Raw genomic sequence first — 13523 nt, 5'->3', positions numbered from 1 at the left:
GACAGAATGGACTATTCTACTTCACTGATGTTCCTGGTAGTAATAAAAGCATCAAGGAATGGTTCAAAGTTTCCCTGAAATTCAAATACAATTAAATTAAAATGTAATTGTTCAGTAGGCAAATATTAGTTTTCTATTTAAGTGAAAGGCCATGTCCATAAACTATTCAGGAAGTTGTCAAGTCTATTCTGATATAAAGTCTCCTCTTTTTCTTCATTAAAATGGAGAGAAAGATATTTCTTCCAGCAGATAAGGACTCTGAAAAGTTCTGATTTCGATAAACACCAAGTAAATTAATTTAAAGGGTTGCTGGACCTTGAATTAAATGAGTAGAAAATAATAATGATTTATTTCATTCTTCACCCTTTTTTCCTCAATAGACATGCTAAAGACAAATCTCATTTTCTGACTGAAAACTGCTCTACTGACCCCATCTCGTAGCTGTAACAAGTAAAATAATGTCACCTGTTTAAGTGACTTTGAGCAGGAGAGACATCATAAGGTAGGTCACAACTTAACTTTCTTTGGAGAAATCAATTAGAACGTGGAAAACAAAACACCCCTTCCACGCACATCTCCTCAATACCTCCATATGTGAAGAAATAGCAAGAAGCACATAACCTAATTATGAATATGAGCTCATTATTGGGAAAACCAGAAAACCAAAAAAAAAAAATCCCAACCCTTACCAAACGGCTCCCAACCACACTGAGAGGCGTTAAATGGCTTTTTGAGAGGCTGAATCTGGGCAGCATATTCTTTGTAGGAGTCGAGTTCAACTTCATGTGAAGCAGCACAGTGCTTATGCAGCTCTCCCTGAAACAGAAAGGACATTTGAAAATGGAAAAAACTCACTTGTGAGCTGGGGACTGTTAATTCCCATATGACAACAAACTCAACAAACCCGGACCGACGTGAACCTGCGTCAAACCCTACAAAATCAGGAACACTGTTAGCCATTATTAATTGCTTGGCATTTTGGTGAGTGAAGCCACCACGAAATGAAATAGTTAATCACATGGTTAGAACAAACATTCTGTAGTGAACTGGTGTTTCTGATAGTGAACAGCTTTGAAATTCTGCAGTAACATCAGGTACTTTGCCCATTGTTACTCATCACTTATACACAAGACAGCACTAGGGGATTTGATTTGAGTTTGGCAAGTTTTACAGGCCGAAGAATAAACTAACAAACTTTGAATTATAGAATATTTTGCCACCAGCTTCACCAGAAACAGAGTCCCAAGTGTACAGACAACTATGATGTTCAACAGTACTTGGAACACCTTGTAAATGCCAAGGCAATATTATCATGCTCAACTCATCAGTTATGAGCAACTTTTCTCAAAAATAACTGCAAATCTCTCAAATACCTATAATTAGATTAAGTCACATGAATTAAGTGTAGGCATAGCTGTGTCAAGTTCTAACCCCAAAAACCAGACATACATGCAATATTCTAGGCGTGGTCTCACTGCAGTTTATCAAGCAAATGTCACTGTGCACTGGCTTTATCAGTTTTTCATATTGAAGCCACTTCAAGTTAAAGTTTAACACTGCCTTTCACAATTGGAAATACTAAAAAGACAATGACTTCTGTGTTTGAGGAGCAGAAGGATGTTTAAACAAGGACAGAACCCTGCTTACCTTAACTATACTAATAGGTTTCCTTGATAAGTGGAAGCTGGCATACAGCAGGAATGTGAGAGAGAAAATGAAGGCTCTATACCTACAATATAAAATAAAAAGTATTTGAAAACTATTTTATTTAGATCTCCTTTCAGCAGCAAGTTACACAAAAACATCTGCCTTGTTTGCAACCTTCCTTTGGGGGCTATTAAATGTCAGTTCAACATTAAACATACTGATAATCAGATTTCACACCTCACTGTCTCACCGGGTTTTCTGGTATGATTAGGACATAAGTGATGGCTCTCTGAGTTGGCAGTTTGGATATTGTGGGTTATTACTTCCTTGTTTTCTTACCGCTTTTAGGATTCTGCTTTACTTTTGCCCTCCTCTGTAACAATAGAAACAAGCTGTTTCCAGAGATGGACAGACAGAGTGTATTGGAGTACATGAACATAATTAAGCAGGTTTGGGATTGGGAAGGAATTCTCCTTTGTGCCTCACTGGCATCTTCGGGTCTTTCTCTGCAGTTCAGCTGAATTAAAAGGACATCCCAAAATCCCTGTCACTGCAAGCATTAAACAAAGTCAATAAGCTGATCTATTCTCTGCTCTACCTGCAGTTTCAGTTGTTTAAGGAGAGTACTTTGTGGAATTGTGCTTTTAACAATACGCAGAGTCCAACTGTATTTACTGGTTCCTTCTGGCCTTTATCTTAAAATCAACATCAGTAAATAAAAGTACATATATAAATACAAATATCTGATATCACACAGACTACTATGGTCTCTGATTTTTTAATTAACGTTTTCCAATAATTTTTTGCCTTACAAACTTTTATATAATCAAGGCCTTGTTTTATAGTTCTGGTATATTCACAGAGACACTAGAAGAGTTATCCCACAAGCTGAATTACTCACTCTCACAACTGAAAACACAGTTTTCACTGAAAACACACATTTATTCCTCACAAGGAATAAACCTGAAATTGCTTTGTTCCTGCTGCTATATTAGAGAAAACACATGATAAAATTGCTCAGATGGAAAGTGCTTGGTCTTTCATTTGTTATTTTTTTTTCCACACACAACTGACTCAGTCTTCTATCTCAGAAGGCACATGAACTGATGCACAAAACTTCCAGAATTAGTTTTCTTGAGCAAAGAGGATTTGATTTTGGTTCGGTTTTGTTGGGGGGTTTTGTGTTGGTTTTGTTTTTTTTTGTGTTTTTTTGTTGTTGTTTGTTTGGGGGTTTTGTTTGGTTTGGGGGGTTTTGTTTGGTTTGGGGGGTTTTGTTTGGTTTGGGGGGTTTTGTTTGGTTTGGGGGGTTTTGTTTGGTTTGGGGGGTTTTGTTTGGTTTGGGGGGTTTTGTTTGGTTTATTTTTGGGTTTGCTTTTGTTTTTAATATTACAGTAGCAAGAACTAAAACTGTAATTGTACAAGTCTGTATTAAACATCAAATTATTGAGGAGAAAATACACTTATGGTTAAGAAAAGAGAGCTTACCTTGAGCCACTCTTCCTACCTAAGAGCTTAAAAATAAAAATCTGAAATTTATTATTTAAATACCTTGCAAAGAAAAGGACAAAAGGTTAGTAAGGGTTTGTTTGGGTTTCCCAACAAAGCACCTTACTTTTTAAATGTCATCATTATTTATTATACAACTGGCAATATTTTCTTCCTATATATATTAAGCAATGAAAAAGCAAAAATAGAACAGTGTGATCTTCCCAGATACAAATTCACACTGTCCACAAAGATCACCACCATACTTCAGGACTTACCACTGATCTCGTGAAAATGAAGTGATGAAACGAATCCCAGGAGGAAGCTGAGCCATCTACACTACGGCTGGTACCAAATTTTAGGTGACACAATTATGTACTTGTGTTTTCTGTCCTTCTGAATGTGTAACAAAGATCCCCTCGAAGCCGTGGGATGGCAGGTAAAAAATGTGGAATATCTGCTGCTGAGCTGATCTCCCTGTAGGTTTTTATTCTTACACCTTCAGTCTCGACGTGGCAAATCCTTCACTCTGCCTTTGTTAATTGCTGACCTTCAGATAAGAGAAGCTGATAAGTAAACAGTCTGATGGAGGATCTGTAATATTTTCTAACCATAACATTTGAATCAGCAATTATCTACTTCAGAGGCAAGTAATTACCATAACTAACCTTCCAGCCATCAAAAATGTAATGGAGAATTTTTAAGCTGATATAAAAATGCAGCCTTTTCTGAATTTCATAATTTATAATGCATTTTGAGAACTGGGCATAGTACAAAGCAGCGGAGACACAAAGGGAAGATGCACACAGAACTTGATCCAAAGCCAGCTGACATCAAAACACTCCGCTTTTGTCCCAGAGTGGCTACAAGCAGACAATTCCCCAGCCCACAAAGATCTGTTTAAGCACATCAGAAACATTCATGAGCTTGCAATTAGTTCAAAAATGGCTGTAGTGTTTCCAGCTCGGAATAGAGACTCCTCCAGCTTGAGAGTGGGTGCTGCTGAACAATGCTGCCAGCAAGACTAGACCAGCACTCCCTCTTCCACCCCATTTCCCTGTCCCAGTGGCAGTGCTGCACAAAGCACCGCAGCGTCAGAAAACTTGGAAAAGAAAATAAACAAGTTTTTTCACCACCTGAGCTCCCTGCATCAGCACAAGGGGAGAAGGCAGGATCTCACGTGTCCATAACAGGCAGGGGAGAGAGAGACTGTGGCAGCATCAATTCAGTTTGGTTTAAAGTTTCAGAGTTCCTCCCGTTTGTTCAAACGTGGGCTGAAGTCCCTCAACAGAAAAAAAAAAAAATGCACAATATCTTTACTGCAGGTACTGCACCAGAGAGCAGCTGCACTGTTAGTTGGCAGCACGTCAGCCAACTGTTGAGGGCAATGACAAAAGGCACTGTAGGCAAAAGGTGTGACTGCAACTCACGCATGAAAACCCTCCCTGTGTGCTCACAGCAGAGCCACCCCAGCAGGATGTCAAGCTAACACACCAGGGCCTGCAGCATAACCCCTACCACCCTCCTGGTAGCCCTGCTAGTGGGTTTAATGACAGCAAAAGCCACTGATGGGAAGTTGGTAGGACACAGGATCAGCTCTCCTGGTAAACAAAAGAAAACACACCTGCCAAGCAAGTAAACAGACCTGCCCAAGACCAAGGGTTGGTCTTAACATGAGATCATCTTCATTGCCCCATCTTATTACAGAAATCAAAACTAATCCTTCAACCAGATGAATGCCAACACCAACCAGGATCTGCTGTGTCCAAGCCAGCAACTTGAAAGCTTCACTACCCACATTGACTTTCTCCCCAGGAATGGAGGAAAACCCACCTCTTTCCAAACAGAGTATCCCAACAGAAAATTAGGGGTCTGCTCCTTTATGCTAACACATTTTTGCCATAGCTTTATTTTTTCCAGTATCCTGGTTCAGATTGACACCTCCCTCCCTCGAAGTGAGCTGACTTGCTAATCTCGTTTGGCATGTTTCACCCCCCCACACACCTCCCCAGCTCTGAATCAGTTGTGCAATTAATTAAACCCCGTAATCATTCCAACCCAACATGGGTTTCCCACCTCCTCTTTGAGGTTGCAGAGGTTAAGGAAAGTGCAACCCTACATCCTCCTCCCCTCTTCCACTCCCAAATGCAGGTCCCTGCTTCCCTCTGTGTCAGACCTTGCAGTTGTACAGCCACGGTTCAGGTGGCTGATTCATCAGAAAACCTGCCCTGAAATGCAGCTGATCCAACAGAGAATATTAATTCATTCTATAGTCATAAAACTGCTACTTAGGATTAATCCAACGCAGCGGGAGCATAAAGGCAGGGACTGAAGGTGGGACTGCCCCTTCCAACCACAGCTGGCTAGTTAGGTCAGAGGAACTCAATTTCAAAACAACAACTTGTCAGTAATATGTGTTTGGTTGATAGCTCCAGTAGCAGAAGAAAGGTAAGAAGAAAAATAGGTCGGCACAAGCAGCCCCCAGCTGGAGGCAATTTTTCTTCCAGCAGCAACAAACCTATTTCAGGGTGATCCCAAACCCCATTTCTCTCTCACAGTTATCCCCAGACACCAAAATTATTATTTAACTGACCACACTAAGCAAGGTGACAGAAATAACTACTAGGAAAAAAACTGAGAAGCCAGCTGAGAACAAAAACCCGAGGTCAAACATCTCCTTAAATGGTTCTTTTAAAATATAATGGGACAAGGCAATTATCATCATAGCAAAGCAATTATTTAACAAGCTACTATTTAGCAGCTTTAGCCTAAGCAGGAAAAGACTTCACAGATCTTACAAAAGGTTTCATTACTAAGTGGTCACACAAGGTTGCACATCTATGCACCTGCTGCACAGATGGTACTCGCACCACCTCCCAACAGTAAATCCCATCACCCAGATCCCAGTCACTGCCCAGCAATGACTGGACTATAAGCAGCACAGAGAGGACTGCACTCGAACTCTATTTGACAGGGGTTGATTATATTTTATGTACTGCAAACAGAAACAGCTGAGTTCTCAATTACTTGTCAACAACTTATCTCTGTCTCCACATACCCGTAAGTTCCTCTGATGTTCATGTGCTTTTTAATAAACAAATAGAACGTCCTCCACAAAAGCAAAGGAATTTGTGGCAATAAAACTTGTGAAAACAGGTTATAAAGATCACATCCTGCCGTAGATTAAACTACATTTTAAAAGCCAAGCTATACTTCAGAAATTACATTAATAGGGTACAACACATAACTGTTAGTTTGCCAATACGTCCTTTGTATTTCCGGTTTACTAATGGAGTTCAAGGACAATCTCGAATTTAATCACTGAAACCGGCTTTACGTTCTTTCATTTTCTGCAACTATTTCAGCCAAACAAACACTTCACTTCCTCCTTGCTGTACTGCAACCTATAAAGCGATATTCTGGCACTTAGTTTGAAACCATATTTACCTTCCAAAATTGGTATTGCTCCTTCAGGCTTCCCACTGGCTGAAACATTCCTCCCTGTTTCGGGAAAACAGTCATCGGTGACCGGCCTTTCCCTCTGCAAACACGGCAAACCCGGGATCAGCTGTGCTGGACAGGCAGAGGGAAGGAAGGTCGTGCCTGGCCACGCACAGCTCCCCAGAGGGCAGAGATTAATTCAGTGTCTGCAAACAGCGGGTAACCAAACCCTCCTGGGGGTGTCCTCAAGGGCTCAAAACGCCCTCGCACACACGCAGGTCAAATGCACGTCGCGCTTAACGCCCGCACCTGAGCCAGAGCCTGCCAAACCCACCACCCTGGGGCATTAAATGGCCACGCTCCTTCTATTTAACACACAAAAAACCCCGGTTCATCCTGGCTCAGCCACAGCGGGGCACAGCCCCGGTGAGCACATCGTGGGTCGGGGCCCCGGGACCCGCAGGACCGACCACCCCAGGAGCCGCCCCGGGGGCCAAGGGCAGCGCCAAGACCAAGAGTGGGAGCCGAGCCCAACCCACGGGCAGCTCTCGGCAGCGCACAGGGGCGGAGAGCCGGGGCCGGGCACCCCCCGCCCGGTGCCCGAGCGCTCCCCGCGCACCCCCGGCCGGTCCCGCCGCTCCCGAGCGGCCCCGCGGCCCCGGAGCCGCCCCCGCTCCGCCCCCGCCGCGGGCACGGCAGGTGCACGGCCGGCCCCCGCCCGCCGAGCCTACCCGGCAATGCCGATCCCGGCACCGGCAGCTTCCTGAGTCCCCGTGTCCCGCCGAGCCGGGCTGTGCCGGGCCGGGCGCGGCTGCGGATCGCCGCCCGCCGCCGGAGCTGCGCGGCGGGACCGGGCGGGCTCGGCCCCTCCTCCCCGCCGCACCGAGGAGGAGGAGGAGAAGGAGGAGCCTGCGGGGGGAACCCTTTGCATGAGGAATAGCAGGTCCCGCGGGTCGTCCTGACCCTCTACTCAGCGGTAGTGAGGCGCATCGGGGGTGCTGTGAACAGTTCTGGGCTCCTCAGACATGGAGCTCCCGGAGTGGGTTCAGAGGAAGGTGTGAGGATGATGAAGGGACTGGAGCATCTCTCTTACAAATAAAGGTTGAGGGAGCTGGGCCTGCTCAGCCTCTAGCAGAGACGGCTGAGAGGGGACCTCCTCAATGTGTATAAATACCTAAAGGGAGGGTGCTAAGAGGATAGACCAGGCTCCTCGTGGTGATGCCAAACAACAGGACAAGAGACAATGGGCACAAACTGATGCTCAGGAAGTTCCACCTGAATGTGAGGAAGAACTTTCTTGTGCAGTGACCAAGCACTGGAACAGGTTGCCCAGAAAGGGTGTGGAGTCTCCCTCACTGGAGATATTCCAGAACCATCTGGACACAATCCTGTGCCATGTGCTCTGGGGTGACCCGGCTTGAGCAGGGAGGCTGGACCAGATGACCCACTATGGTCCCTTCCAACCTGACCCATTCTGGGAACCGCTGCCCCTTGCCTCCCACAAGGCTCCAGCTCACCCCCAACTTGCTGGGCAGGAAAAGCTGCTCCCTTGTGACCACCATTCCCACTGACCCACCTGTCACCCTGCCAGCCTCTCCCACTCCATGTGCTCCAGAGTGGTGTCCTGATCCCCCTGTGCTGCCCGGCGTCGCCAGTAGGATCCCAGGCAGGCAGCCCCCCGGCCTGGGTAGGTGTGCACAGGTGTCTCACTGCAGCACTGTCGGTTGCCTGCCAGACATAACACAAAGGTATTTCTGGTGCCAAACGGCAAATGTTAACAAATCACACACCAGGTCACCAGAAATCCGAAGGAAAAATTCAGTGGTGCTTCTTTAAAAAAGAAATAATATATTTATTTTAGTTGTTATCTGGTTTCCTGATCCTGCAGTGCATTTCAGCAACCGTATGTATTTCAAAGCTCAGTTATTTATATAAATGCACGCTTCCAGCTGCTCGTGCATTTCTTCATCATGACAACCTCCCCAGTGCAGAAAACCCTATGCTGTTTCTTTCACCCAAGATTGAATAGCTGCTAACAGTTACTTCACGCAGGTTTAAATTTATCTGTATAACTGTTTGTCCCCTGTAAAGTACCCCCTGCCTATGGCACTCACTGAAGTGTTCAATTTTGTTCTGAATTTTCCCTCTCCTCTTGCACTGCCTGTGCTGGAAATACCAATAAAAGAAACTCTTTGACTCCCAGTGTGATGTTACCTAGGCCCCACATGACAAACACTCAGACACATGCTCAGCTTTGCTCCACAATCACAGTGGCATCTTTCCTTCATTTCCCCCTGAGTCAGCAAATGAGGCCTTCACCCTTATTTTAACATTTGCAGAACCAGAGTCCCAGAGTTGCACCCACTGCAGATGCAGGTTGATGCTGCACAACCCACTGCTTTAAAGCTTGCTGGTGGCAGATGTTGATTCCATCCTTCTTGCTGCGATTTGTAAGCAGAGAATCAGAGGTTAAAAAAAAAAAAAAAGCCTTCACATCATCTCCCCAAGTGCTACAAATTACCTATTTGGAAAGCTAATGCAGTGCTATTGATTATCATCAGTCCTCTGAGGAGATGATTTTGTTTCTCAGATAAAAGCAAAAGCCTCTACTCACTATCAAAAGGTCTCAAATTAGCACAGCTTTTACCAAACATCCTGCAGTATAAAACAAACCACAGTTTCATTCAGTGTCTCAGGGAAAGGACAGTGCATGGTTGCTTTTTTAACAATACAGTCCCATGCCAATCCAAAAGAAAAATCATCCGCCCCAAACCCTCACCAGCTCAGCCTATTGTCAAAAATGGACATAGGGCTAAGTTTAGCAGACTCTGAACACCTGAAGATGGAGATAAACAGGCATGTCCCGGGGCTCCTTTAGCTCTCCACATCTACTGTCCCCTCTATGATGGTGCATGAAGTGGAGAAGGAAATACTTCAAGCTGCTTTATTTTTTCTGAGCAGGCCTATCGTGGAAATGTCCTTGCCTTACTGACAGGGCAACTGTTCTCTGGGGTGGAAAAGCACATGCTAAAATCCAATATAGATGGGGTAGTTACAGCCAGAGTGTCTGTGTAATGACAAATGATACTTGTCATTTTTGCTGTAACAACCAATTAGCAGAGACAAAACTAGTCAGGGGATGCTCCTCCAAGAACTGTGATTTGCATGAGTCATGTGGCTGCACTTTTGCACCGTAAGGCACAGACGTGGTTTATTCTGATTAACACACACATACACACCAAAAAAAATGAAAAGTTGTCTCTTTACAGCAGAAAAGGTCAGACCCATCAGAGTGCATTTGTATACATGGGTTAGCCATCTCAGATTATCACAGCAACTATTCATCATCATGTGGAATCCTCATGTTTTTTAAATTGCTGTCGCCTTGGCCCTTTTTAAATTCCTGAAAGAATTTAACCTCGTTTGAATATCTTCCTATTCTCAGTTACAAGCAGCTTGCAAAAAGCATGAGCCAAACAGCCACAGAAACCCTGATATTTTTCATACTTAAAAGTGGAAACTGCATCTCCTTTTCAAATAAAGGTTCCCTGCAACCCATTCCTTTAGCATCACTGAAACCTGCTGGCTGCCACACTTGGCACAGCTGCGCTCTCTGCTGTGCCAGTGTGGGTCACCAGCAGCTACAACTGCCAGAAGCATCAAATAAGTAGGAATACAGAGAGAGGGAGCAGCAGGAGCTGGTGCTGCTGGTTGCACAACAGCCTGCTGGTGTAGAGCATCAGAGGAGGGCCAGAGGTCAGGCAGAGATAAAAGGAGATCTACAGCCAAAAGTACATGGATAAAAAAACAGAAACACAAGTTTTAAAATAACGTGTGTAATCTAGAGCCTCACAGCATAAAACCCAGAAAGGACACTTTACCAGTTACTTTCCAGAAGGAAACACAAATGAAGGATACAGTCCAGTAAATTAGGTAGAAAGTGTGGCAGCAGTTTGACTTTTTAAGCCTCTGGCAACGTTCATATGAGAGGAAATAGAAAAGTACAAGCTCTTGTCTGCAAAACCAAACAGAAATAAAGATGTGTGAGTTGGCAGGTGCTGATGGATGCTTCTGATGGTGCTTCTCTCAGAGGAGATAATCTCATTTCCTGGTTGACAGTTAAATTTTACTTCCACGAGTGGTGCTTTAACTCCTCAAGAGCTGATGTAGCAGAGCACTTTGCAGTGGTGGCACAGTGGGTGTCACCATAGTCTTTCCTTGCTGAATAGGTGATGCTGGCTGAGCAGAGATCTGGATGCAGACTATTGCATCCTTTAGCTGATTCATATATTTATTTCCTTTCCAGTAAATTGCACAAGTATCTTTTATGATTCATAATTGCACAGATGGAAAAGGCTAATCTGTTTGGCCACAGAGCAGTATCTTTGTCTTAGGGGATCAGAGAAACTCATACCTTATTTACATGATAATGGGTTGTTAAATAGTATCTTACTATATAAAAATTGATATTTACTTAGACTTTATTCCCCACAAGTAGCAGGATTCCTAGGACTGATGTAATCACTGCTTTTATTTGCCTTTATTAGTTTTACATGCTTTGTTTTCCCAACAGAGCAGCTGGGATATTGTATAAGCAATTCACATCAACACTGGGTGCAATCCAAATATAACCTGCCATCGAGCTTTGGCAGACAGAAAAAAATAAAAATATCCAAAAGAGCCAAAAAATGGCTATGCCTGTATGTAGATGGTTATAGCCCTGCTGTGGCCACACTTAGGAGGGGTTGGAGGTAATCCAGCTGTGTTGGAAGCTCTCTAGCTGATTTAGCACACTGTGTCCTGCCCATTATGATAAATTTTAGTGCTGGCACAGTGCCACACTAATATGTCTCCAGAGTTTCCAGACTGGTTCTTTCTTTGCATGCAGCTTGACAGAAATCCAGTGAGAATCACCAGGCAGAAGCTTTAGGAAAAGAGACCAGTGAACAAGAGCACTGGGCCAGCACAGGCTTTTCCACAGACAGAGCAAGACTGTACCTGAGTACTAAGGGCTACTTATGAAGAAAAGAAACATAAAGCATGTGGAACATGGAGAGGGAGGGGCAGTAAAACTGCCTCCAGGCTGCCTACATAAAGATAGATATTGCTCTGACTGCAGGAGACATTTAGGAATGATGGCATTTATTTGAACCTTGTGAGCTGCCTTTCTGTCTCCGGTTCCATTCAGAAAAATGAGGTCAGTGGTGCTGGCAGTGTGCTGCTCTGACTCTCCCCAAGGCTTTCCAGAGGGCTGGAGAGTCTGACTGTTAAATCACCTCATGCTGTCTAAGGAGAGATCTGTAAAAGAAGTGGTTATAGCAGCAGTGGTGTCTGTTGGGGTAGGATTTGCTGGAGGGAGCCCTGGACAGAGCTGCTTCACGTGACCTTTGGCTTCTGGAATCAGTGGCCCCTGTAGTGAGGATGGAGGTTCCTTGGCTAGAGACCCAAAATAAAATAGAGACTCAAAGAAAAATGAAAAGAATGTTCTGAGAATGCAGAATTTAAAAAACAAGCAAGCAAACAAACAGCAAAAACAGAAACAAAACCAAAATAACAACCAAGCCATCACTGGAATCTGTGAAACGATACGTAGAGCATCTTTCATCACAAAATACAATTCTATTTTGAGGAACTTATCTTGAAGAATCTAATTCTGCTTCCAGCAGGAAACGGGATAGTTTCTTGTTACTTTGCCCTTAATTTCTAGTCTTAATTTTCTTGGAGAATGGAGTGGAAGTGCAAGATATGTCTGCAGAAACCATTGCTGAGGAGTAAACAGGGTGAAATAGGCAGGTAGGCCACTGCCAGATTTCCTTTCTCCTTACTTGCAGACTTGATCACTGGAGGGTAGTTATATGAGAAGGGAGGACTGAAGCATATTTTAATAGAAATCAAATACCAGAACAGTTACAAATACTATGGTAAAATAGAAAGCAGACAAGAACAGAGAGCTTACACTACAGCAATTGCCTTGCAAGTCAGGAATAAGGAGATGAAGTACAAAGGTATTTGAGCTGACAGGAATGAGGAGGCACCAAAGTAGTCCCATCTATCTCAGTCATTTCATTATTCTCTATTGAATTCATTCTGAATTACCAGATTAGGACTTCAAGTGGAGGATTGGGCTGCTTAAACTTTATGTCCTTACAAGCTATGCCTGAATAAAGAAGCTTAGATTTGGGTGGTTGGTTATTTAATGAAACAACTTCCAGAGAAAAGTAGAGAAAAATTTAATATTAATGCTACTTTATTCTTATACTGGCCATAAGATATTATTTTATCTCATGAATGCCAACTGCTTTTTCGGTAGCAGTATTGATTCTGATTGTCATAGAAATCTTGATAAAAGACATTAGCAACAATTTCCTAAATGGAATCAGAGTGACCTGTATATGTCCCTATTGCACTTTAGTGGAAGGGGAAACCCCTCAGGTAAAAGGAGAAACTTGACAGTTTTTCCAGATGTCTGAAGAATGGAATGCAGTCTGTCCTTCAAACTGAGCAGTGAGGTCAGAGAATTGGGAGGCAGGATACAAATACAGGAGGACACTTTCCCTTGGATATTCTGCAGGAGGAAACTGAAAGGTCTTATTTCACCAAGATACCAAAAAGTTTTATCCCTATGTCAAGAATGGCTTTCACACAACCTTTGCTTTTTGAACGATCCTGCCTTCAGGATATCCCAATGTTAACTGTACTTGGAGGAGGCACTTGCAAACTGAGTCGCTTGAAAGGTCATTTACTTGTTTTTCCGGCTGGTTATTAGCACAAAAAGAGGCTGTCTTTATACAGAATAAGCATATTTCATTTTGCCTGTAAAGAGCTTAAAAAGAGCCATGTGGAGAGAAGTTCCCATTTTGCAAAGGATTTTGACATTTAAGAATCTTGCTTAAATCTGAATTGGAGGGAAAAAACCCAATATATGGAAGTTAGTGACAGTAAATTCCACT

At 43.6% G+C, this 13523-nt stretch overlaps 1 protein-coding gene across 11 annotated transcripts in view; it reads right to left on the bottom strand.

The window, feature by feature from the left end:
- Positions 1–7413, bottom strand: part of SLC37A1 (solute carrier family 37 member 1) — a 39277-nt gene extending 31864 nt beyond the window's left edge. For 2 of the 11 annotated variants that reach the window (XM_032678176.1, XM_032678187.1), the window contains exons 1-5: positions 7305–7413; positions 6580–6673; positions 3411–3682; positions 1648–1729; positions 690–816 (exon numbers count right to left, since the gene is read on the bottom strand). In XM_032678176.1, coding sequence (XP_032534067.1) covers positions 690–816; positions 1648–1729; positions 3411–3466 — 265 coding nt within the window. In that variant the 5' untranslated portion in view covers positions 3467–3682; positions 6580–6673; positions 7305–7413. Of the gene's footprint in view, positions 1–689; positions 817–1647; positions 1730–3410; positions 3683–5208; positions 5352–6159; positions 6242–6579; positions 6872–7304 lie in introns of those variants that run through there. The other 9 variants (XM_032678181.1, XM_032678186.1, XM_032678178.1 and 6 more) reach the window with 9 other exon arrangements.
- Positions 7414–13523: the final 6110 nt, after the last annotated feature.

The sequence above is a fragment of the Chiroxiphia lanceolata genome, chromosome 2, assembly GCF_009829145.1.
Source record: "Chiroxiphia lanceolata isolate bChiLan1 chromosome 2, bChiLan1.pri, whole genome shotgun sequence".
NCBI classification, from domain to species: domain Eukaryota; kingdom Metazoa; phylum Chordata; class Aves; order Passeriformes; family Pipridae; genus Chiroxiphia; species Chiroxiphia lanceolata.
The sequence above is the reverse complement of the archived record's forward strand: the minus strand, read 5'-3'. Positions and strand labels throughout refer to the sequence as shown.